Below are 24,428 nucleotides of genomic sequence, written 5' to 3'. Positions count from 1 at the left end.
GCCTCAAAGCTGGGGCCTCGATCGGCGGTGGCGGCGGCAGCAAGGGGGCGCTGCTGCTGAGTTGAGGCGCTGGGCGCCGTCTCAATTGCTCTGCGCCGAAGCGCTGCGATCGGAGATGCGAGATCAAGGGGCAGGGCAGGGAGGTGGGGGATGAGGAAGAGAGAAGTGAGAGCCTCGCGTATTGGCAGTAAAGTAGGTACAGCCAAAACATCCCAGCGACCAGCGCCAGCACCTTCCCATTGCTGCACAAGAGATGCCGATTTACCGTGCTGCACACCTGCGGCGTCGAGCACCAGACCGTCGCCCCCATTCCCTTGCGCCGCCGCCGCCGCCATCGTTGCCGCGTCGGCCCCTGGGGCACGCTGCTGTTCCTTGCCCTGCTGCCCTTCCCGCTGCTCCCCATCGTCCTCCACCACCACCGCCTTTGTAGGAAGCGGCTTAAACAGGCTGTAGGCAACCATCACCCCCGCCACATACAGCGCCGACCACGCCAGCAGGACGGCAATCCCCAGCCAAACCCAGTCCCCGGGCAGCTCCAGCTCAAAAAAGGCAATCAACGCCTCGCTGAGGGACTGCTGGGACACCTGTGACACCGCGGCCGCCTCGCCGTCCAGCCCGCCGCCGGTGGCAGAGGCGGCAGCCGGCGCAGGTGCGAAGGCGGCCGCTGCCGGCGCCGGCTGGGAGGTCCAGCGCGGGGCGCGCAGCTCGTTGAGCGCGGCGGCTCGGTAGGCGTGCGCGAGGGGGTTGAGGTAGTAGACCAGCTTCCACGGCTGAGGGATCTTGGCGGGTGATATAGTAAAGCCTGGGACAGGGCAGGGCGGGAAAAGCACCAGCACGGCGCACAGGACGGGCTGCTCTCTGGCTGATCAGAGGGAGTGGAAGCATGAGCAGCTGCACGCATGCTGTGTGCCGCCACCCGAGCAGAGGCGAAGGCTGACGGGCCGGCGAGCCCCCGGCCGCCCGCTCACCTGCTAGCAGCTCAAAGGAGATGAGGATCGTTACGCCAATGGCTATGCCGACTGGCAGGCTGGGCATGATGGCGCCCAGCAGCCTGCAAGGCAACATGGCGTTGACGCAGGGGCAGGTGCGCGGAGCGGCGTCGGCGATAAGAGGGTGAATAGGAGGCCTCCACACACGCGTCGTGGGCGGGTCAGGCGATTGCGTGTACTGCCACCCTGCTGTAAGGCTCTTAAACTCGTGTAACACGCGCGGTGCACTCAAGCTGGGTGCGTTTGCATGCTGCCGGTGCAGCTGTCCGTCCCAGTGCACGGACACCATCAACAACAAAGCCTTCCTGGGCCGCCCCGCCCCCATCAGGCGGTGAAACCAGCCACCCGCCATCATCCGAAGCGCAGTGCGGGTTCTACCCAGATCACCTGTAGAAGTTGTCCACCGCGACGTTAAGGGCCAGCATGATGAGCAGGAACGTGAGGAAGGGGCCCGACGCGGGCGTGAACCCCACCATGAAGTACACCGGGATGCCCATGACGAGCACGTCCACCGCCAGGACCGGCAGGTTGACCAGCACCTGTGCTCGGTTGAAATCATGTTGAACCCAGCTCGGTCAACCTAAGTCAAACATCTGAGCTGAAATTTGCAAGGCAGGGGGGGCTCCAACGCTCTGCAGGGTGCTGGGCTGCTGCAAGTCTTCCGTGTGAAGCAGCAGCAACTGCTGCTGCTGGCCCTGTGGGCAACTCGCAGACAGCATGTTGAGCGCACCTGCGGCACCGCCTCCATCCAACCCGCGTAAAACCTGTCCCTCCGCTGCCGCAACATCAGCGAGCGCCGGCTGTACGTCAGCTCCACTGTCGGCACCGTCACGACCAGCACAAAACACAGCACCCTGCATCGGGAGCCACGGCAGCATGGTGTATGTGAGAGAGGGGCGCCGGCAGTACAGCCGGCAGCTTGGAACCAATCCGCCGCTCAGAATGATGGGCAAACCCTAGAGCGAGCCCTGGGAAGCAGGCCTTCAGCAGCAAACCAGCAGGTGGGAGGGATTTCTGTGCTGCGCGTGACCACAAGAGTCTTCTCGTCTGTGAGCCAATAGCGCCAAGCGGACGCCCACCAGAAGAGCATGCCCATCGCCGAGACGGCCCCCTGGAAGGTCGCAGGAAGCTGCCAGAAGATGGACCCCGCGACAACCGAAATGACCAGGGAGATGAGCCACCGCACCACCAGCGCCGGCCAGTTGCGGCGCCACTCAAGCGTGACGGCGCGGCGGAGGCAGGCGGCGAGCATGGTGTGCCAGGGGGCACCGTACTTGGCTGTGAAGAGGAGGGTGTGGTCTTGTTCGGGTGGGACGCTGATGTCAGCGTGGATGGCCGCCTGCGCACGTGCCCAGGGTAAGCATGGGGAGTCGCCCATACACGAGAAATGGGGTTGCTTGGATGAGGGCTAAAGTGAGAACTCTGGGAAAGCGGAAGAGAGACTTACACGGTCAAGCTGCGCATGTTGGGTCCGTCAGCAGCAACAGTTGAGCGTATTGCACAAAATGGGGCCAGAAGGCGCAACCAGAGCCAGCGGCTCCCCTCTCAGCCCACCTGCAGGCTGTGCCCGTCATCAGAGGCCCAGAAAGCGTCGCTCAGCTCCTTTGCTGTCCACTCACGCCAATCAACAGCGCCCGGCTCTGTGCCGCCACCTTTGCCGCAGCCAAAGCTTGGCACCGATCTGGTGAACATGGCGCCGCTCCCTGCAGGCATGGCCGCGCCGGTGTACGCCATGGGAGCGCCGCCGCCGGCAGGCCCAGCTAGCATTGCGTGGTCTTGGGGAGACGCCACCAGCAACAGGAAGTCTGCCACGTCCAGCCCAGGTGGGCACTGGAAGCCCAGGGATGCAAAGTGCAGCAGCGCCTGCGGTGTAAAGCAGTATGGTTGGCGTGAGGAGCAGTCTCAACGGAGTGGGGATGGGGCCCACAGTCGCCTCCAGCCGTTGAGTGCCTCGCATGTCAGCTTGCCAGATGTGGCACCCCTCCCGCGCTCCCCCCACCCCCCGCCCCCAAACTAGCTATCAGCATCCTAGCAGTATGCTGAAGGCGCCTCATGGTTGCGCACTGGCCCGCCCACGACGTACCTTGCTCGCTGGGCCGTGCCAGATCACGCGCCCCTCGGACAGGACTATGATCTCGTCGAACAGCGCCACAACCTCGGGCTCGGGCTGCAGCAGCGACACCGCAACCGTGGCGTCGATGAGCCGCGCAGTGCGGCGCAGCGACGCCACAATGTCGAGCGTGGCGGCGCTGTCCAGGCCTGAAGCGCATTCAGGGGGCGCATGTATGCATGATGTGGCCAACTACATTATGGGCGACAGAGCCCATTTTCAAAGACTCTTGCTCCTTGAAATGGCAGCAGGTGCCACCAGCAGTTGGTACTCCTGCAAAACGAGCACCTGCCAGGCAAGGGTGTTCACAGAGGATTCACGCTGGCCATGCGCTGGCTCTTGGGCATGATGCTCATGAAGGGGGTGTGAGCGCAAGGGGTGAGTTGGGGTGGGGGGGGGCCATAAAGTGTGCGCACCATTGCTGATGGCGTCGAGGCAGAAGACCTGCGCGTTGGACACGAGCATCTCCCCCGCGGTCACGCGCCGTTTCTCGCCGCCGCTGCAGGACGCGTCGGCACGCACGTGTGCGTGCGTGAGTGTCAGAGACAGTGCATGCGCGTGCGATGGAGGAGGGGGCTGTGGTGTGTGTGCACGCGTTGTTGGTGGTAGCAGCAAAGGGTGGGCGGGCACAGAGGCAGCTTCACAAGGGCACAGCACCGCCAGCGTCAAGCCACACCGCCGGCATGCCCCAACCGCTGCAGCTGCCAGCATGCCCCAACCGCTGCAGCGACTGCTCTCAGCAGCGCCAGGAGCGACCCCCTCCCTGTCAATGGGTCTGCCCCCCCTCCCCCCGCCGCCGTGTGCTGCCGCGGCTGTCTCCCACAGGCCACGACTACCGCGGCCCCTTGACCTTCGCGCCCGTGCAGCCCACCACCGTCCACGCACCCACCCCGCACGCCCACCTTATGCCTCTCAGCATGGCGTCACCCACGAGTGTGTCCCCCGCGTGCTGCAGCCCCAGGACCATCAGCATATATTCTGTCATGACACCATGGTGCCCCGCCACCCAATGTGCCATAAGAGAATCCGCCTGCGCATTGCGCGCGCGCGCGTGTGTGTGCGTTTGTGTGTAGGTGTGTGTGTGTGTGTGCACGTGCGCGTGCGCGTGGATGCGGGTCACACATGCAGGGCCGAAATGGGCTGAAAACACCTCATCCAGAAACCCATCGCAGGGGCCAAAACCCAACAAATACAATTGGGCAGCGATGCATGTCCCACGTGCTGGGCTGATGTGCACCAATACGCGCCCTCGTGCATCAAACCGCTGATGCTGCCCGCCCACCTTCTCGTCCTCGTCGCTCTTCTCAACTCCGTGCGCGGCCTCCCACTCCGCCACGCCCCGCAGCAGCCGCCCCGCCACCTCGCTCGGCCCCAGGCAAGCCTCCGAGAAATTTAAGGTCTCGCGCACGGTCAGCGCCGCCAGGTGTTGGTCTGACTGCCCTACGTACGCGCTGCTGCGCACTACGGAAAAGGTCGTGGTGTCGTGGCCGTTGTGCCGGACAGTCCCCTGGGGAGTGTGAGGCAACAACAGTTGTCAGCACGATCCCAGCGCTGCCAAGACTGGGTACCAATCATTCCCTCTTCTGCGTCAAACAGGTGTGTTGTACCAAGCTCGCCTCGCAACCCTGCTGCCACCATTGATGCGAGCGCTCAAGCTTCATGGATTTGCGAGCGAGCATGCGCAAAAGGCGCTGCCCGCCGCACCTCAACACGTGTGTAGCGGTCGGGCGGCAGGCGCCCGGTGAGGGCCCGCAGTAGGGTGGTCTTGCCGCTGCCAGGCGGCCCCAGCAGCAGCGTCATCGTGCCGGGCCTGTCACGACGACAGGGGAGGCACGACGCACATGGAAGCAGCCTTCAGCGTCGAGCGGGCGCCCTGCCTCTGTGCGACCTCTCAACACAGCGGCCTTAGACCCGTCCTGAAAACAAATAGTATTGAGTGTCTCACTGAACCCGGAGACTGCGCTGTGTGAGGTTACAAAGCCCATCAATCATCGCGGGCCCCTGCCACCAAGCGACCAGCCCCTCCCAGGCTCACCGCAGCAGCCCCGCAACGCCGTCCAGCGCGCGCACACTGCCGCCCCGCCCACGGCCCGCTGCGCGCCGCAGCGCGTCATGCAGCACGGACGCGACCGTGGGCACACGCACGGACGCGCCGACAGCCGCGGCGCGCTCCACGGTGAGCCCCTTGTAGGTCACCCTCGTGCTGGGGATCTTGAGCCCGGCACGGTCAAACCTGGGGGAACGGGGTGGGTGCGGGGGCCGCGTGTCCTGGGTTGGGCGTCGTGGTCGATGCGCTGGTACTCACCACTGCCACTGCCCCCTGCTGCGCCTCCTGCTGCTGCTTTTGCTTACCTTGCTTCAGCAGCCCCGAGTGTCGCTGCGTGTGCGGGCGCCCCTCTGCCCGCTTCTGCCTCCCCGCCTCCTGCTGATCCTGGTGCTGGCACAACTCTTGTCACCAGCCGCACGAGCGCAGGCGTCCAACCTGAATCGCAGCCTGCTCAGCAGCGCCTCCTCTCCAGCCCGGAGTGCCGGCTCCACAACTCGTCGCCGACCCTCCTCGCTCAGCGGTGCCAGCTGGCACGCTGCCTCTATCAGCTCGGCCGTGTCGCGCAGCGCGCCCACGCCCGCGCTGGCTTGCGAGACGGACGTTTCGCTGGGCGTGCGGAGCATTGCGAACGGAAGCGCGGGCTGGCGCTCGCGCAACACCTCGGGGACGAGCGCCGGCGTGCCTGCAGGGGCGGTGGCGTTTGTCCGCATCCGGGCGGCGTCACCGCCGCGGCGGCGTGGCGGTGACTCTGTGTCGGTGTGGTGCATGGCGGATGCTTTGCCCTCTCTCATGTGTGGATTTCAGGCTGAGTGACCTTCGCCTGTCACGAATTTACTTGTGAATTGCGTGTGCTTCAGCAAGAAACGGGTGATCAAAATGTATTTTGGTCTGATAAAAAGGATCGTGCATGAATTTATGGATTCGCGTGTGTCGTGCATCAGGCAAGCCACCGCTCAGCATCCTGAGTCATGATGACGGGTCCCGAATCCAGTTGACAAGCGCTGGCCCAATCCAATCCAAGGGAATGCTTACTAGAAGATGAACGGATCCAAACCGACGATCCACCTCTGAGAAGCCACCAGATCACGGGGTTCGGTAGGGCAACACTCTGGTGATTGCGTTCCCTGCGTCCCCCTCTAAAACAATCAGGCGACGAATATTTTTTCCAGCTTGTGCAGAAAATCGACGCGCTGGTGCAAGCCGACACACGGTTTCAGGGTCTGCCACGCCGCGCGCCGCTGCTGTGACTGTCACAATCAGCAAGCGGCGAGGGCGCGAGGTGCTCGTCGGGCCACAGCGATGGGCATTCGCCTGAGCCGCTTTGGCGATCGGTACTACGCCAGCCATGAAAAGGCGTTCCAGCGCATTGAGGCAGACCTGCATCGCCTGCAGGTGCGCGTCGCTATGAGGGGCAGGCTGGTGTACAGCCGGCACCTGTGTATGCACGTAAGGGGCCGATGATCGCCAGCAGCAGCTGGGCAGAAGGCATTCATCACATCGGGGCTGCGTTGCGCAGCGGTGACATGGCGGCTGCTTGCAGGACAGCCACGCAGCCCGCACGCGTTTCGCTCCGTGATGCCGGCGACCCGCCCTCCGACCCTACAGGAGCGCCTGTCGCAGCGGCAGCGGCGGCGCGCCGCGGTCGGGCTGTGGTCGACCACGCTGGTGGTATGCGCGGTGGTGGCCGCGTGCGTCCTCATCTACCAGGCGCGCAGAGAAATCGCGATGTGCCCGTCCGCTGCCGTGCAGCAGCGCCTGCAGCAAACTCCTGTGCTTGCGCCACATTGGATGCCAGGGGCGTCAGCAGCTGCCGGCAGGCCGCCTATGAAATCAGCCGCACCATCGCAGGGACAGCGAAGCCTTGTTGCAGTCTTGGCAGGCCTGCTCCTGCTGCCGGCAAGAATTGGCATCTTGTGGATCGTCATACCCACCCCACACCCGCATGCACCTGTTGCGCGCCCGCAGACACAGCAGCGCCAATACCCCTACCGGGAGCACTTTGAGCGCGTCGCCAGCGCCGTGGCGCTGCCTGCTGGCGCGAGCGCCCTGCAGTGGCTGCTGCTGTGGCTGCTGGGGACTTTCGACCAGCGTGTGTCGCGGCGCATCAAGGCGCTCCAGGACACCAAGCGGGCGATGATAAAGGAACTCAAGGTGGGGGTTGGGGCTTGCTAGGGCGCTGGCGCTGCTGGTGCTGCTGGTGCTGCCGGTGCTGCTGGCGCTGCTGGTGCTGCTGGGGCTGCTGGGGCTGCTGGGGCTGCCGGATGCATTGACTTTGCGGGAGCAAAAAGTATGGGCCGGAGGTTGAGGGGAGGGTGGCAGCAGGGACGGTTGAGGCGGCGACAGCCTTGACAACCTCCGCAGCAGAAAACCGTGCCCCCTGCCCATCTCGTGGCCCAGGACGCGTCTGCGTACGAGCGCACCAAGGCACTCATAGAGAAGTACGACCCAGACGCCCAGCCGCTGCCTATGATGCCGTCCAGGGCGCTCGTGCCGCAGGGCACCTTCATCGGCGCAGGTAGGTCGACGTGCGCTGGCGCCGGGGGGTGGGGGCCGCGGTGCGCCGCGGGGCACCTCGTCTGGTTTGCGAGCTGCTGCAAGACACATGACTGCGCAGTGGTTGCGGCTTGGCTGCCTGGCTGCCTTGCCCTGCTGCACGTGCTTGCCACAAACGTTCGCATGTTTTGGTGTCGGGATACGCTCGACTTGACAGATGCTGCAGGGGACACAAAGACCTTGGCATTGCAAGCCTCTCCCGCCTTCTGTCAATTGTATGAACCAGGTGCTGTCATGCCCAACAACCTGAGCATGCGCCCGTCGGGCCCCAGGCTCCTGCCGCGTCCCACCCTTCCGCGGCCGGGCCACATGGCGGGCGCGGCCGCGGCGGCGATGGGCAGCGCGGGCATGGCGCTGGTGCCGCTGCTTGACAAGCTGGCCACCTCCCTCATTGCGGACAACCCCGTGCTGCTGGAGGACTTGAGGTGTGCGGCTGTTGGGTCGCCTTGGACATCCGGCAGCTTGAATCACAACCATTTGTGATTGAGTGCCTTCCATGCTGGGGTGATCAGCGCCGTTGCCCTTGTCTCAATTGCACGACTGTAGACCTCCTCGGTGTTGATGTGGCTTCCTGAGGTCGCGGGCCGCGTGAAAAGCAGCGCGCCCGCCACGCCGCGCCGCTGCAGGCGAGCCCAGGCGCAGCTGGAGGAGGCGCAGCAGCGCGCCCTCGAGGCGGCGCGGGAGAGCGCCGCGCTGCGCGCGGAGAACACGTCGCTCAAGCAGCTGGTGTCAAACCTGGAGCAGACGCTGGGCATCGAGCAGGAGCAAGAGGAGGGGTCTGGCGTGTTAGAGCAGGCGTCAGTGGCGCCGGGCGAGCTGGGGGCGGTGCCGTTTGACCCACAGCAAGAGCAGCAGCAGCAGCAGCAGCAGCAGGAGCAGCAGGCAGCAGCTTTTGCCGAACAACAGCAGAAGCAGCAACATGAGAGGGAAGTTTTGGAGGTGTTGCTGCCTGCTGGGGGCGGCGGCGGCGGCGGGGAGGCGGCCAGCGAGAGCTTGCGGCAGCGGCGAGGGAAGGGCCAGCATGAGGGAAGTGCGCCATGACTATGATTGCTTGCAGACTGGTATGTGGTGGGCATGCCTCGTGACCTTGCGTATCGGGTCTGCAGCATATGCTGCAACGTGTAACAGATTGGTCGTGAGAAGGCAGTCTTTGGATGGATTTCCTTCTGGGGCGGTCGTGTCAGGATGGTCAGGAGCTAGCAGCTGGTGCCACGGTGGTCAGGAGCTAGCAAAGAAACATATTTCTAGCATAGAAATCCCCAGCAGACAACCTGCAGTTGTGGCGCACTTGGGGCTCCAGGGCCTGGCGGCGCCCATCACCTGTCCAGCTCGGAACCTGCTCACAGGCGGCGCAAGCGCAAACACGCACCTGCGCAAACGTCCTCCGCGAGCGTGCACTTCACATCCGTGATCCACAACATTCAATTTGCGTTTCAAACCATCAATGGCACTGCGTTACCTGACTGGATTGCGATCTGCAGCATTGACACCGTATTACTGGAACCAGACGAGACTGTAATAGGTGACGCCTGATTGTACCCTTTGCAATTGCACGGAGGCTTGCGATGAAAGAGAGGTGTTCACGCTTAGCAGCCGAGCGGGGCGCGCCACCAGGTCCGCTCAGAACCATGCAGCTGCTTGGCCGCGGCTGGCGCCGAGCTTTTTTGCCTGTGGCTGCCCACGGCGGGCCTCCCCAAGCACGGCCGGGTCATGGTGGTGTTGGCACAACAGGCACAGCAAAGCGGAGAGGAAAGCAGCCGTCGAGCGGCAGCGGCCGTCTCGACCAAGCACGCAGCGGTCAAAGCACACTCGCTCCAGGGACCAGCGGCAGCAGCCAGCAACGGCGCAGCAGCGGCGCAGAGGGCGGCAGCCCGCTGCGCCTCAGCGATTCGCAGTTGCTGAGGTGGGAGCGCAACGGCTACATTGTTACGCGTGGATGTTTGCCAGCCTCTGACGTGGCGGCCCTGCGGCCAGAGGTGGAGGCTGTGATTGACGAGCAGAAGCTCGCAGCCCTGCGGCACCGGTAAGCTCGTAGCGACCAAGGCCAAGGCACCCCTACTTTTGACTGCATGCCACGACGGTCTTCTGGATGTCTCTCCGCCTGCTTGCACAGGCGAGCCGCCTGCAAGCGGTTGCCACTGCTGTACAAGCCATTCAGGAGTTGGGCCGGCCGACGCTTTCCACACTGCACAACTGCCAACTCCCGCGTTGCCTCTGTTCTTTTTGGTCACCTCCTCCCCCCCACCCACTTACGCATGCTCACAAATGCACGGGTGCGCATGTACAAATACGCAATTCCCCCTCGCCACACCCTGCCCGCAGGGTGCGGGTGCTGTGCCCCGGCGCCAACCCTGACAGCATCAGGACCTGCGAGGAAGCGCTGCGCCTGATCGCGCGCGACGGCACCGACCGCCTCGGGTTCCTGCAGTTCTTTCACCTCCACAGATCCAGCGCCGCCGTGCTGCGCGCCGCGGCGGGGGCGCGGCTGGCGGGCGTAGCGGCTCAGCTCCTGGGCGCGCGGCGGGTGCGGCTGTTCCAGGACGCGGGTGAGCCAATGCGGCGGCTCGGCCGCAACGGCGCCGCGCCCGGCATGTACGGGAGCTGGTGTGAGCGAGTAAGAGGAACTGTCAGCTGCGGCTGTGCTGGCATCACCACAAGCGCCACGATGTTGCACTGCCTTTGGGGCCCCTGCATCAGCTTGCGTGTGCCTGCTGCGTTTGCTCGTCCTGCGTTTTTGTTTGTCGCAGTGTGGCTGCTTCCTCGCTCACGGTACGCGCCGCTCTTCCTTGGACAGTCTTTTACAAGGAGCCAGGCTTTGACGTCACAAACTGGCACAGCGATGTGAGCACGGCGCGGGGGCATATGTATCCGCCAGCCTGCTGCTCATGGGCAAACTCGCGCATGGGAATGCATGATCCGCCGTCCATTGCTGACCCGCCCCAACATCCAGCCGATCGCCCGCCACATCCCTGAAAGACTGCAACGCCACACAAGCTTCCTAAACTCTCGCTGCCCCATGCGGGCCCCCAACGTGCGTCCCCCCGCCCCAGCTGCGCATGACCCCACTGGACACCAACTCATACGTCACCGCCTGGGTGCCCCTGCGGGCCGTTCAGGGCGACGAGCACGACTCGGGCATGGTGTTTGCCGCCGGCAGCCACCGCGACTTTGCGCTGCCCTTCTGGCATAACATCCAGGGGGTGGGGGACCTGGAGGCTCGGGGGTACCGGATAGAGGGCACCGGTGAGGGGGCCCTGGCCGGGGGTCGTGTGGAGAAGTGCTGGGCGCAGGGGAGGGGGGGGGGGGCGGCTGAACATGGGGCATGGAAGGCGCAGGGAGTGGCCGCAGCCGCTTGAGCAAGAGGCACAGGCAGGGTTGCAGGGGCGTGTAAACGGATCGGTGTCAAAGCTTTCTTTGTTGGTTTGTCGTTGGCGCGATGCCTCTAACGCATCAGCAAACGCAGTCTTGCATGATGTTTGGAACTCCCACAGGCCCGATGGCGGTGGGCGATGTGTCGTGGCACCACGGCTGGACGCTCCACTGCGCGGGGCAGCAGCCGCGCCGCAGCGAGCCGCGGCTGGCCATAGCCATCAGCTACATGGCAGACGGGGCGCGGTTGCTGGATGTGAAGGGCGACCCCTCCCTCAGGTGAGATGCCGAAGGGCGCGAGCAGACCGTGGAAGTGCGCAAAAATCTGCATGCGGCAGCGGACTGCTGAACCAGAAGCTACTGTGTTCCGCCTGGGGCGGCCTCGACCGGCTGTTTTCAGCTCGTGTCCAGGTATAAATCATGCTGCATGCCTGGGTGCTCTGTTTAGTGGGCTGCTCGACCAAATTCCCAGCTGTTGGCACGAGAAACCTAAACCAAACTAGGCCGCTACCCGCCGCTATGCATGCGCTGCACACCCCAGGAAGGAGCTGCTCCACGACGAAGACGCAGAGGGCTACGGCGCCTGGCTCAAGGAGCTTCGGGCCGGCGCTGTCGCGCGGCACGCTTTGCTGCCAATCGTGTGGGATGGGGGCCCCGTGGCGCTCAAGTAACCCTTGCCCTGCGTCTGAATTAGCCAAGAGTGGCCCTATCATCACAGCTGAATCATTACAGCGTTTCCCAACTACTGCGATGCCTAACGCCGTGGTCGTAGGCGGCCGGCAAGCGCTGACGAGTTGAGCGACGGTGCTCTGTTGGCATGCTGCGTGCTCGCAACAACCACTGAGGGCAACAAGCCCTGCTGCTGCTGCTGCTGCGACCCGGCCTGAAGCAGCGGTTGCGGCGGCCTGCACCGGAGGTCTGCCAGCTGTAGCTGCGCCTGCCGCCGCTCCTCGCATGCCCCCGCCAGCGCGAGCCTGAGGGCGGCCACCTCCTCGTCTTTTGCCCGCAGCGCGCCGCTCAGCCGCGCCAGGTGCTGCTCCATGCCGGCCAGCATGCCCTGGGCCTCGTCCTGCGCCGCCTGCCGCTGCTGTTGCAGCTTCTGCTGTGCCTGCTGCTGCTGCTGCAGTTGTTGCTCCAACTCAAGCTCCCGTTGTTGGTTCAAGCGCTGCTGCGCCGCCAATTTCCGCTTCAAGCGTCCTAGTTCATCATCTCGCTCCTGTGACACAACAGGTGATAGACATGAGTTTCGCTGCACCACCACAAAATATGACCTGCATGACAACACAAGTGGAAACTCTCTAGTTCTGTTATCGCACCTGAATTTTATTCCTGCTAGCAGCCGTTTGCTGCATATGCAAGGCTCGCATTGCCTCCAGCTTTGACTGGCAGCTGCCCTGCAGCTGCGCCTCTCGGTGGCGGTGACATTCACACGCTGCATCAAGCTCACGTTCTAGCTCACAGATGCGCGCGTCACGCGCCTCCAAAGCCCTATTGCGCATGGATGGGGGACGTGCAGCCTACTGTAAATGCTTTTGCGTGTCCCAAGCGTCGGTTGCAGCGCGCAGCAAGCACAGGGTTCGCAAGTAAGCTGGCCCGCCAGCATCCACGGATCTTGAGAAGTACTTTAGGGGGCAGGAACGCAGAGTGTGCGCACCCCTGCAGCTCTGCCAGGTTGGCGGTCGGCTTGTTTTTGGCAGCATCCATGCTGTCGATTAGTCGCCGCCGCCGCTGCTCTTGCTGAATGCCGTTGGCGCCGCCAGCAGTGAGGTCAGGGGCGTTGTCCGCTGCCGCGCGAACATCCACGGCGCTGAGACGGGTGCGCAGCCGCCTGATCTCGGAGTGCAACAAAGCACACTCTGCCTCCTTTGCGGCCAGGAGGTCGCCGCTGCTCTGCTGCATATCCAGTGCCTTGCGCTTGATGCGCTGCTTTGCTGCTTGTGGCGACTCCTTGATCCCTGCCGCTGCAGCTGAGGGTGTACACAATGGGAGAGATTGCAATGATTACAAGACGTGCAAACCTCGAAATGCAGCATAAAGGCCTTCGTCGAGCGTTGGAACGATATATCGAAACGGCGATGAACGGGTCAACGCACATATGTGCGGTACCAAAAAAGGATATGCACCCGCAAAGAGCAACAGGACGAGCTGAACACACACAGGGGCTGGTGCGATATTGTTGTAAGGGTAGTTGGCTGCAAGCACTGGCAGCGCAGAAACGCGGGCCCGCAGAACCAGTCAGATGCCACCCCTCGCCCTGTTCATCGCTTCTTGTAAACGCAAGCACGCAGTGGCGGCCACTTTATGCCTGCCGCGCCACCGCCGTCGCCCTCGCCGCCGCCGCCCTCGCCGCCGCCGCCCTTCTTGCGGAACAGCATCGTCACAAACATCCGGTTCGACACGTCCTGCTTAGACAGCTTGAACCCCAGCTTCCGCAGGGCCTCCACAAACGGCCTGAAGTCCTCCTGCTCCCCCTCACGCGCGAAGCGGCTGCGCACCTCCGCGATCCACAGCCAGCCGCCCGGCTTCAGCACGCGGTGCGCCTCTGCCAGGAAGGCCCCATAGTCGGTGCCCATCAGCGACAGGCTAAACACGGCGGCGTCGCAGCTGGCGGCGGCGAGCGGCGTGCGCGCCATGTTGCAGGCGATGACGCCGGGCGCCGTGGCGACGAGGTCGAGGGAGTGCACCTCCTGCGGGCCGGCGGCCGGCGGCAGGGGCAGCACCAAGGCGGGCGTCGGCGGAGCGAGGCACAGGCCAGGGGACGGAGGGGCGCCTCGTCAGGCTCCCCAACGGCGCCAGCCATCCCCACGTGCACGCGCCCTTCGGCCCTACTACGCCTGCCTGTCATCGCGGCAGCCCCTTGCGCGCCGCGTGCCCCTCGCCACGCGCCCCACCTGCTTGACGCTCGCCGCCAGCTTGGCGTCGCCGCACCCAAAGTCCGCCACCACCGCGCCCTGCGGCAGCCCCCTCACCCACGCGGCCGCCGCGTCCACCGGCTGCGTCGGCCACCCCTTGACCTGCCGCTGGAAGCCGTCGTGGTACTGCTGGAACAGGCCCGGCTCGCCGCCCATCATGGCAAAGGCCTCGTCCCCGGGGCGCGTGTAGAGGGCCTCGTTCAGCTGCCGGAAACGGCCGCCCCGCAGGCGGGCGCGCATCTTCTCCAGCAGCTTGGAGGGGCGCGGGGCGGCCGCAGGCGGCTGCTGCGGCTGGGCAGGCTGCTGGCCTTGGGTGGCTGGCACCTGCTGTCTCTGCTGCTTCTTGGCAGGGGCCTGCTGCTGCTGCTGCTGCTGCTGCTGCTGCTGCTGCTGCTGCTGCTTGGTAGTCTGCTGCTTCTGCTTCTTGTGCAGGCGGTCCGCGACGACCTGGTCCGGCGCAGGCTGCTTTTGACCGGGCTGCTGCTGCGCTGGCTGCTGCTGCTGCTGCTGCTGCTGCTGCTGCTGCTGCTGCGCTGGCTGCTGCTGCTGCGCTGCACTTGCCATCCCCACTGGATCCCCTTGTCCATTAGGCTTGAACTTGTTTTTGCTCTTCTTCTTGGAGGGCTCCACGCCCGCCATGGGCTCCACAGCTGCCTGCGCCCCAGCTGCGGAAGCTGTTGCAACAGCCTGTGTCAAGCTGGTCGGCACCCCCTTGTCCTTTCTGGACTTGTCCTTGGTCTTGGTTGAAGGTTGCTGGCCGCCTGCAGGCTCCTCCCTTTGCGAACGCTGCTGCTTCTCCAGCTGCTCTTCCTTGTGCTGCTGCTGCTGCTGCTGCTGCTGCTGCTGCTGCTGCTGCTGCTGCTGCTGCTGCTGCTGCTGCTGCGGCGGCGGCTTCTGCTGCTGCTTCTGCTGCTGCTTCTGCTGCTGCTTTTTCTCCTTTGTCTGCTGCTGCTGCTGCTGCTGCTGCTGCTGGGGTTGCTCCTGCTGCTCCTGCTGCTCCTGCTGCGGTTGTTGCTGCTGCTCCTGCTGCCCTGTCTGCGCTTGTTTTGCAGGACCTGCACCGACTACCTTGTCTTTGCGACTCTTGCGCTTCTTGCTGTGCTGCCCGTCAGACACCGCGGCTGCCTTGGGCTGCTGATTCTTGCGACCATTGGCTGCCTCGCCTCCTGCGCCATTATGCGTGTGGGCTGTCGGATCAGTCGCAGTTGCATACGGCCTCACGCGTTGGACACTAATGGTGCGAACACGTCCACGCAAGTGTCATCATTCTGCAGCCTGCAGTATGTGCGCACCTGCATGCTCCACGGCCGGAGCCGCCACTGCCGCCGCCGCCGCCTGGCCCAGGCGCACAGGCTTCAGCAAAGCCTCGTCAGTCAGAAAGAGCTCCTTGTGCTTGCGCTTCTTGGCCGTCTTGGCATTCGTGAAGGACTTGGGAAGCGTAGGATAGCTGCCCAGGGCGTCCTCGGCCCAACCATTGCTCACTCCCCAGTCCATCCAAGCACCCGCAGCAAGATCGTTACCGCCCGAAACGACTTTCTTATCAGTATGACCGCGTCCAGGATGTTATTGAGACAGATCGAATGGCGTCAAAAACCATTGAGACGGCAAAAGATTGCAAAAACACACCCTCCAGATCAATTGAAGCGGCAGGATGCTCAAAGGCGTGTGTAGCGTCAAGGGAGAAGTACTGTTTGAAGTGAATCACAGTGTAGAACAAGGCGCGTGGCGGCAAGTCGTACGTGCGCCCGCCGCTGCATCGTGGCAGCAGGCCGCCTTGGGTGTCGAAGGCCAGGCCCGGATTGAAGGGTTGCTTGCCAAAGTGCTTTCATGTCAGCATCCGGGATGAAACGCCTACATGCGTCCCAAGTGTGCTATCAGACCGACACGGGCGCTCGTCTTTTGGGGCTGACGAGCAAACCGGCCCTGCGCCGCTCCCGCTGCAGGCGGCAAAGTTTCAGAGGGCATCGTGGCGATGAAGCAGCAGGTCATGGCTGGCATAAACGCATACATTGCGGCGCACAATCTCAAGGGCGACGACGGTGAGACGCACACGTGCTCTTGCGGCTGCTGGCACCCTGTTTGGTGTGCTTGATGCTGGTGCAGCGACGCACAGCGTGGCAGTGTGCTTGCCTGCTGCACAACGAGCCGCACCTCATGACACGGCTGCTACAAGGTGCTCAATTGCTGCATACCACGGGCGCTGCATTGCAGTGGACTTGATGGAGGAGGATGGCGGCGGCGAGGACGGCGGCAGCAGCGGAAACGGAGCGCGGCGCGGCGGCAGGCAGGGCGTAGAGCATGGGGGCAAGAAGCGCAAGCATCCCTGATGTCACCTTGTGGTGTGGCCCTTTGGATGGCTGCTCCTTCCTCTTCTCCTAGCCCTGGGCTGCTGTGATACGCAGTCGGCGTTGCTGACCTTTTTGTTGTGATGCCAGAACCGATTGTACTTGTCCAGCATCGCCAAACATAAACTCTCCTCGCAATCAATTACGACCTCACCCACCACCGGGTTGGTACGCCGCTGACGCACGAACCCGGCGTCAGCGGCGCGTGGCCGAGAAGATGCGAATTACATCAGCGGTGTGCCATGGTGCGTCCAGCAGGTTGCGTTAAGTTCGATGCCGCGCCTTGCCAGGCCGGGTTGGTGGCATTGCCTCTTGTGGTGTGCTCGCCGGCAAGGAGTGATATGGTTTGTGCAGATGAGCACACTTGCACGCAGTGCCTTGTGGCGCAAGGCGCCCCGACCAGCCCGTCGCTTGGCATGCATGCTTACGTTGCCGACGCAGCCATGCAGATCAAAACAGTTGTGTAAATAGACGCAAATGTTTTATAGGGGGCCTTTTGTAAAGGCGACATAGAGGCAAGCAGCACAGAGATCAACATGTGAATGTGAATAATGCTGGCATCGACCCAAGCTGTGCACAGCAAAGTACCCCGACCCTTGAGCAAAAGCGCCGGCTGCCAAGCAGGTGCAAAACGTCACATTCAAAAAGCTTGGGCCCCGCCGAAGAACAGCAGCGGGGCCCAAGGGGCTATCGGGCGCGGCTGGCAGGCATTGAGCATCGTCTTGGCCGGCAGATCGCATCGCCGCCGCCGCCGCGCCTTCATGGTGCATTTATCGTTGCTGGCCGTCATCTTCGTCTAAAATCTTGTTGCCATCATGCGCGCCATGGCGCGCACATCAATGCTCTGTCCAGCCTCCGCCGTCACTGGCTCTCGTGTATCTGTAACCGGGGCGCCGCCGCGTCACTTGGCGCCCGCCTCGACGTCTTTGCCGCCCTCAAGCACGACCAACCCGTCGGACGCCCCCGTGGGTGCCTCGCCCGCCTGCGGCTCCTCCTTCAGCGCCAGCTGCGCCTCCTGCTCCTGGCGCGCCCGCAGGATGCGACCAGCCAAGTAGTTCGCCAGGGGCTGGCCCACGAAGATTTGCACGAGCTGCGTTTTCATGGGGGTGTGATCAAGGCCATGATGGCTGGTGTGAGGTGAACGCAGATCCAGGCCACTGCAGCGAGGAGGGAGCGCAGCTAGCCTGGGCAACATTGCGCCAACGAGCCGGCCGCAGCGCTTGCGAGTGGGGTGGTGTTGGCGCGGGCTGCACAGTGACGGCCCGGCTGGGGCGTCTCAGATCCCGGCAGCACGGCGCCCGCACCTGGCCGGTGACGCAGGGAACGGCCAGCAGACCCTGTGTCTGTGTGTTGCTGGCAATGTAGGTGATCACGGTCACAGCCACAGGGGCACTCTGCGGCGCGAGAACAGGGGACAGAGGGATGATCGCAGGAGGACATTCAAGAACGGGAGAGGTGGCGCCAATTGTGGCTGGCGCGGATGCAGGCAACTGCTGTGGCGAAGACCGTTGTGGCGGAGACTGACAAAATGTCACATTGGCCTGGCCTAGGTGTTTGCTGCTGAAAGAAAAACACACGTGCACACATCCACATACACACAAAACACACAAACAGCACTACAGGGGCGAGTGTGTGTGTGTGTGTGTGTGTGTGTGTGTGTGTGTGTGGGTATGTGTGTATGAGATCGCTGACAACACAGGCCGGCAGCCCCACCTTTTGTGAAGCCATGATGACAATTGATGCGGCCTCGGAAACGGGCAGGCGCAGCAGCAGCACCACCAGGGTGTTGAACACCAGGTACAGGATGTGCACCAGGAACGTGCCAACAATGACACACAGCACTGCGGCGGTCGTTGGGCGGCGGGCGTCAGTTCTTGCAGCTAGGGAGGATGCGCGGGCAAGTTTCACAACTGCCTGCAGAGCGAAAAACGGGGTTTCATTCCAGACTGAAAGGAGCTCGAGCGCAATTTGTCATGAATAGGCAGTTATACGCGAAACGAGCATGGGCCGAACTGGGGGCGCGTGTGAGGGCTCACTGGTGCCGAAGGACGTGTTGACGATGATCTCCTGCGCGCTGCTGAGTGTCTGCCAGATCAGCAGCGCAAGGTTGGTGTTGCTGATGATGCCGAGGGCCTGCTTGTGCGCCTGGGCAAAACGCCTGGCTGGCGGGCTCTGCGGGGGGCGCGTGCAAGGTGGACGGCCGGGTCAGCGCTGCCGAAGAGCATGGGTAAGCGTATCAACGACCACAAAAACATCAGCACCAAAATGTTGCGCAAAATGTGAAGGAAAGGGCTGTGCCACGGCCCAGCAACCGCCGCGCACCAGCTCGCGCAGCCCCTTGCCGATGGCTGTGGGGACGAAGAAGCTGAGCAGCAGCTTCACGAAAATGTCGACGAAATTGATGCGCAGGTCCTCAACGCCGCCCTGAGCCGCATCAGGAGCAAGGGGGTCCAAGGGCGTCTGTCGAGGCAGCACTGCAGAGCACTTCAGGCGTATGGTCCTGGACGCACAGCCGGTTAAAAGTTGCACTTGACGTTTGCAAGTGTGTCGAGGTGCACCCCGGCCCTGGATGCCGCGGCACCATGAGCTGCGGCTGGGCCACACCGCTGCCATTGCGCACCTTGCCGACCCTGAGCGTGGCCTGCAGCCACCCCGGGATGACCACGACGCCCAGGACATTGGACGCGACAGTCAGGAGGATGGCCAGAGCTACGTTGCCCTGCAGTTGGAGATGGATGTAGCGGGGACCCAAGTGGATTTGTAGTTTGTCCAGCACTGTGAGACAAACCAAAACCATCAGCCGGCTGTAGCAACAGCAGCAGCAGCGGCGGCGGGGACGGTGGCAGGCGTGTCGACACGTGGCCCCAGTGCACACGTACGCGCAGGAAGGGAATCGGCACGTTGCCATCCAACCCAGCCCAACTCTGAACCCTGCAATGGGAAGGCGCGCGGCGGCAAGGCGCCACGGTCGCGCGGCCCCGCACCTTCGCGCTCGTGACGAGGGACACGCCGACGCCCAGCGTGGTGGGGACGATGCAGAAGAGCGCGAGGCCGGTCGCGTACTCTGGGGGTGTGAACGGCAGGTCCCGCACTGCAAACGCCAGCAGGGGGGTGACGCCGACGATGGATATGAAGCCCCAGGTCGTGCCGAGGGCGTTGCGCCGCGTGAGGGCGGTCTTGAGCTCGTCGGTGCGCAGGGTGAGGCCCGAGATGAAGAACTGTGGGGGGTTTTCAGGGGAGGGAGGAGGGGCTGGAGTGGGCGGGGAGAGGCGTCGGGCACTTTATCGCGTCATTGGCGGCCGACTGTGTGCGGACCCTGCACGCCGCTCCATGACAAGCACGCAGGTGTTCAGGGCTCTCGAGAATGCCGAGTGACCTCCAGGTGTGCGGCAGTTGGCTGCTTGAGGCAGCTGTGCGATGCGGCCCAGCAGAGTACTGCAAGGGTCTGAGTCGCGGAGCTGCCCCGCACCATGCAAAGCATGATGGGTGTCCGCTACATTCACGCTGCTCTGGCAGCCAGCCGGAATCGCCAGCCCTCGCAGCGGCGTGCTACGCAGTCACGCGGCTGCCTGAGCGCGTGCCGCCCAGCCGCACCCACCACTATGCAGATGTTGATGAACGTGATGATGTGGACGCCCACCACCTGCGGCTCCAGAACCTTGGCGCCGGGCAGGGGCCACGCCATGGCGATGGTGAAGGCCACCACAAAGGCGACCACCAGGTAGTTCGTGACGACAAAGCCACTGTGGCATGGCATGCGTGCGTGTGCGTGTGCATGCGTGTGTGTGTGTGTGTGTGTGTGTGTGTGTGTGTTGTGTGCATTTGGTCTGCATGCACACTTGCGTGCATTGTGCATGTGCTTGTGTGTTGAATTTTGCTGGGTTCTGAAGTGTTGGCTGCAGCTGTTTCCGCCAGTCCGTACGCAGGCAGCCTCCACCATGTTGATGCTGCCGGCGCATGGTGATGCTTGCTGGTTTTGAAGCGAAAGTTTTGAGTGCTTGTATGTACACCAGAAGCTTCAATTCTTCCGCATTTGCTTCACGTGGAAGCGGCGCAAGCAGCACAAGAGCGCACACCCTGCTGAGTGCGCCATCTGCGTTGCTGTTGAGCGGCACCAGTCATGCAGTAGACGGTGGCCCCACCTGAGGAGGCCCAAAACGCGCTTCCACTCAGGAATGCGTTCCGCATTCTCCTTGTTGCCGGCCCCCATCCTAGTAGCTGAGCCGATAATTGGTCCGCACGGGACCTCGCCTGATTACCCTACCTCAGACAATCACGCCTTAAAAATCACCTTGCAGTCGCCAGCCACTGCTGGCATTGAACTTGCCTAGACGGCAGCCTGCCGCACACCCTTGGTCGCCTCATGTCATGCAGTCCTCTCTGGTGCCCCTGGCGCTGGCGGGTGACGAGCACAGACAGCTGTAAATGCTGCTCACCCCTGGAAAACTGGAATCTTTGCATTCGTCAAAGTACCAGACTCGCCATTAGCGGCAGTCCCGGCCGCGCTTGGGTGGCTGCCTGCTGGACCGTTGACCGGCTGCTTTGACCGTTCCTCTACTTGCCCCCACATTCGGAATGGAATGGCGCATGCAGGGTCAAGTGGCCGAGCTCAGCCGTAAATTCTGTGTCATGAACAGCAGCAGGCCTGTATTTTGGTCAGGGGAAACATGCAGTATAACTAGCATGCTGCACCCATACATGATAAAACTTGAGGGAAGCTGCGTGCCCAGATTCGACAGCCCCCAAAAGCGATGACCATCCCCTATGTTTGCCCATTGTGCACGGACTGTGAGGCAGGAGTTGTTACACCTCGACAGAAGTAGCAGTTCCTGCAGGTCATGGAAAGCCAGTGCAAACCACACCCGAGCGAGCTGTTGTCAACCGAAGGGGTGACGGACAGCCACTAGACTCTACAAGATCGTGGGAGGAGCGCGGCCTGTGCGCGGCAAACAGGGCCGGCGTGTTGTTGTCCGAATCTCAGCCTTTAGGTGTGATTTACGTGGGCACGATGTCAAACAGAGGGCGTGAGCACGAGATGACGCGGCCCAGCAAAAAGTGGCAGCTCGCGAGGTGGCGCGCCCTGAGTGTACAGGACAGCCTCGGGTGTATGCCGTGAATGCAGACGACCCAGGCGCCGAGAATGGTTGTGCACAGTCTCAAAGTGGTGACAAACCTGGTGCCCCAACGTGTTGCACCAATCGTGGGCTCAACGCGTGCGCAAGTGGGGTGTTGTGATTGATTCAGCAGCCCCCGCCCGTGATCGGAAGCCAGGCCCATGCAAGGACAAATCAGCACATGTTCATGCAAAATCCACCTGATTGTAGCTGCATGCGCAGCAAACTATCGATGCTGTAGACGGGCAGGCGCGCGCGGCAAAATGCTGGGTCCCCTCCAGCTGCTTGGGCTGCTGCAAAGGGGCCCACAGGACGGCACGCGGCGAAGACGTTCTTGATGAGGCTACCAGAGGCTTCACAGGCACTTGGTGTGGTCGGCGTTGCTGCCGTTGGGGCACTTGACGCAGATGGAGTGGTGGCCACCCTTGCCAAGAAGGTGACGGCCGGCGGTGCCGGTGGTGCCGGAGGGAGCGGCGTTCTTCGTCGTCCAGTCACGCCTGGGGGGCTTGGGCGCATCGGGGCCGCTGGCGGTGCCGTCGGCGCAGGGCTTGCACTCGAGGCTGGGCTTGGACCGAGTGCCGTCGGCCTGCTTCACCGGAAAGTCAATGCCATACCCAGGCGTGCACACTGTTGTGGTTGGTGGGCAGCAATGGACAAGGAGGGGTGAGGAGAGGAGTGTGGTGACCCTGAGCATCAGATTAACCAGGCGGACTTGGAGTGTCGGTCAAGCGACAACTGTGACTGTCATAAGTTACAACCCCCGCACTCCAAAGGTAGAGGCCGTGCCCAAACTCAGCTGTGCTCAAACCAGCCTCGTAGCTGCACTGCTGTTCATGCTCAAGGAACCCATTGGGCAGTGGTTCGCACACCCCATTCAACCACCCCCCTCACCGCAACGATCCTTCTGGAGCTGGTACGCCTTTGTATCAACGCAGGCCGTGCACTTGTACTGCATGGCCTCCCACCGAGGACCGGTCTTCTTGCCCTCCCACTTCTTGACAGACGGCGAGGCGAGAGGCTGGCCACTCGCGGCCTTCTTGGCCTCCCAGGCAGCCTTCTTGGCGTTCCAGGCGTCCTTCCTTGCGGCAAGCTCAGCCTCCGTCAGCTTCACACAGGTCTGGCATCCCGGGAGGGAGATGCCGGTGGCGCAATCGGCAGCAGCTGCGGCTGCAAGCAGCGCGGCCAGCGCCGCACCGAGCAGGAGCAGCGAAGTGGTGGAGCGGGACATTTTCCCTGCAATGCACCCAAGCGCGGGGTGCCAGAGGGGGGGGCTGGAAGGTGTGAGCCAGCGTGGATCTGGATGCCCGTCCGGCCACGGCCGTGAAACGGCTCAAAGCATGATATAGGCCGACTATGCCAACAAAAGGCGGCTTGATGCCCCCGTGCACCGTCCGGCACCGCAGGGCCCCTCTCGTGCGAATACGCCATCGGGTTGGTTCCATCCCGCACCTGATGCTACGGTTGACGGGTGATATCGATTCCACATGCGTAAGCGAACGAACGTTGCCGGGATCGTGGCCTTAAGAGCAGTTGATGCTAGGCATGGCGGTGTGGAATCGGCTGGGTGAGTGCAGCTGCTGATTATGAAGGAGGAAGTCCCACTGAGAAGGTCCTGGTAGCCTCGCCTGCCCTCCCAAACCCAGGGCATACCGTCGCATTGCAGAAGGCAGTATGCGGCCCAGGAATTCACGTGCCTGCTGCTGCGCTGAATGACGCCGCACGCGCGCGAAAGGCACGTCAGCTACGCAGCCGCACTGGGTTTGTTGACTGAAGGCGAGGAGAGCTGGAAGCTGGCTTTGCAGCTGTGATGCCCGTTCAGCAACGTCACGGGCACACATCAGTGGCAGCTGGAAGATACGCCGACGACCCGTGAGGATGATCGATCCTGTAAATGGGTTGTTTATGCGACTGGTGAGCGCGTGCGCGTGCGCACGCACGCCCCTCCCCACCCACACACACATACGTGTGCACAAGCTTTGAAGGCTTGTGTACATCTTCATCATTTGCACCCCATACGCTCTCGGGTGTGTGTTGAGCCAACACTGCCAGGTGGGGCCACCACAGGGTGTGTGATTGGGGATGTGATCGCCACGTACCTGTCAGCAAAACCTGCAGGTTGCAGCGCCTGCCTGCCGCCGTTGCCTCCTTCTCCACAGAGTTGCCGCTGTAGCAGCGTCAGCGTCACATCTGTTTATGCAGCACCAGCTTTAACCCCCATCCCTCAAGCAGCACTGTTCCCGCTCCGGCCAGGGTCCTTGCACATGATCGATGATCGCAGCAGCGCGGATGTCGCCCTGGAGGTTCGCAATTTTATTGCTGCGCGGTTGTATTGGATTTGGCAACGACTACTCGACCCTTGACCACCTCACTTTTTATCGCACCAAACCTCACTTTTAATCGCACCAACCAACCAACAACCAACAAGAATTGACATGGAAACGGAGTATACGTGTGCGGCATATCTGCTACACGCAGGTGCACGGCGCTTGCTGCAGGCCGGGTATCATACACCAATTATTGGTTGGTGTTGATCTGCACTACTCACATTTGATAGGGACACAGCTGCTGCAAACTGCCATGAAAGTGCTGAAAGCGTCAGTCAAGCGGCGAGCAGCATCAGGCAGACCCTTAGCACACAGGTACAGTTACAGGTAGGTAGCAATGCTCGCGATTGCGCGATTTCTCTGTTGGTGCTGGCTAGCAACAAGCCCGTGCATCCAGCTACCCATCTTGCGGTGTGGCGGTGGAAGGGCTATGCCATTGTTGTTGTACAATCAGCGGCACCAACAGCTGCGTAACCACCTACAGTACAGTCTTCCCTCGCTACAGCGAACCCCGCAATAGCGAAAACCCTGCCTATAGCGAACGCCGCCGCTACCCCCGATCGCTCGCCACACAAATCCACCCCGCCACAGCGAATATTCACTACGGCTATAGCGAACGCCAAAGGCCTCCCAGATTCACTGTATGCAGGCGCGCTGTGGTCAGT

The 24,428-nt window shown here is 62.8% G+C and overlaps 5 protein-coding genes across 5 annotated transcripts; 1 reads left to right on the top strand and 4 right to left on the bottom strand.

Moving 5' to 3' along the window:
* Window positions 1-81: 81 nt before the first annotated feature.
* MNEG_1936 (hypothetical protein) lies at window positions 82-5,769 on the bottom strand (the record flags this gene model as incomplete). Its single annotated transcript, XM_014049594.1, has 14 exons — window positions 82-90; window positions 294-802; window positions 969-1,051; window positions 1,377-1,528; window positions 1,720-1,843; window positions 2,069-2,328; window positions 2,544-2,852; window positions 3,073-3,248; window positions 3,516-3,598; window positions 4,002-4,129; window positions 4,382-4,606; window positions 4,804-4,909; window positions 5,135-5,332; window positions 5,582-5,769. 14 exons carry the CDS (start codon window positions 5,767-5,769, stop codon window positions 82-84), a joined length of 2,550 nt encoding a protein of 849 aa, XP_013905048.1.
* A 676-nt stretch (window positions 5,770-6,445) lies between these two features.
* Window positions 6,446-11,739, top strand: MNEG_1935 (hypothetical protein; the record flags this gene model as incomplete). The annotated part of the gene is made up of 12 exons (XM_014049593.1): window positions 6,446-6,538; window positions 6,752-6,916; window positions 7,112-7,297; window positions 7,544-7,661; window positions 7,926-8,124; window positions 8,326-8,729; window positions 9,518-9,722; window positions 10,022-10,245; window positions 10,494-10,540; window positions 10,750-10,942; window positions 11,191-11,347; window positions 11,610-11,739. The coding sequence occupies 12 exons, from the start codon at window positions 6,446-6,448 to the stop codon at window positions 11,737-11,739; spliced, it is 2,121 nt and encodes a 706-aa protein (XP_013905047.1).
* Window positions 11,740-13,326: 1,587 nt separating this feature from the next.
* On the bottom strand, window positions 13,327-15,474 carry MNEG_1934 (hypothetical protein; the record flags this gene model as incomplete). Its single annotated transcript, XM_014049592.1, has 3 exons — window positions 13,327-13,755; window positions 13,960-15,146; window positions 15,273-15,474. 3 exons carry the CDS (start codon window positions 15,472-15,474, stop codon window positions 13,327-13,329), a joined length of 1,818 nt encoding a protein of 605 aa, XP_013905046.1.
* A 1,752-nt stretch (window positions 15,475-17,226) lies between these two features.
* On the bottom strand, window positions 17,227-20,535 carry MNEG_1933 (hypothetical protein; the record flags this gene model as incomplete). The annotated part of the gene is made up of 9 exons (XM_014049591.1): window positions 17,227-17,415; window positions 17,630-17,719; window positions 18,039-18,166; window positions 18,362-18,497; window positions 18,648-18,749; window positions 18,946-19,044; window positions 19,310-19,543; window positions 19,924-20,068; window positions 20,468-20,535. 9 exons carry the CDS (start codon window positions 20,533-20,535, stop codon window positions 17,227-17,229), a joined length of 1,191 nt encoding a protein of 396 aa, XP_013905045.1.
* A 1,259-nt stretch (window positions 20,536-21,794) lies between these two features.
* Window positions 21,795-22,667, bottom strand: MNEG_1932 (hypothetical protein; the record flags this gene model as incomplete). The annotated part of the gene is made up of 2 exons (XM_014049590.1): window positions 21,795-22,066; window positions 22,331-22,667. 2 exons carry the CDS (start codon window positions 22,665-22,667, stop codon window positions 21,795-21,797), a joined length of 609 nt encoding a protein of 202 aa, XP_013905044.1.
* Window positions 22,668-24,428: the final 1,761 nt, after the last annotated feature.

Source organism: Monoraphidium neglectum, assembly GCF_000611645.1.
Source record: "Monoraphidium neglectum strain SAG 48.87 unplaced genomic scaffold scaffold00206, whole genome shotgun sequence".
Classification (NCBI taxonomy): Eukaryota; Viridiplantae; Chlorophyta; class Chlorophyceae; order Sphaeropleales; family Selenastraceae; genus Monoraphidium; species Monoraphidium neglectum.
This window is presented reverse-complemented; position numbering and strand designations above follow the sequence as displayed.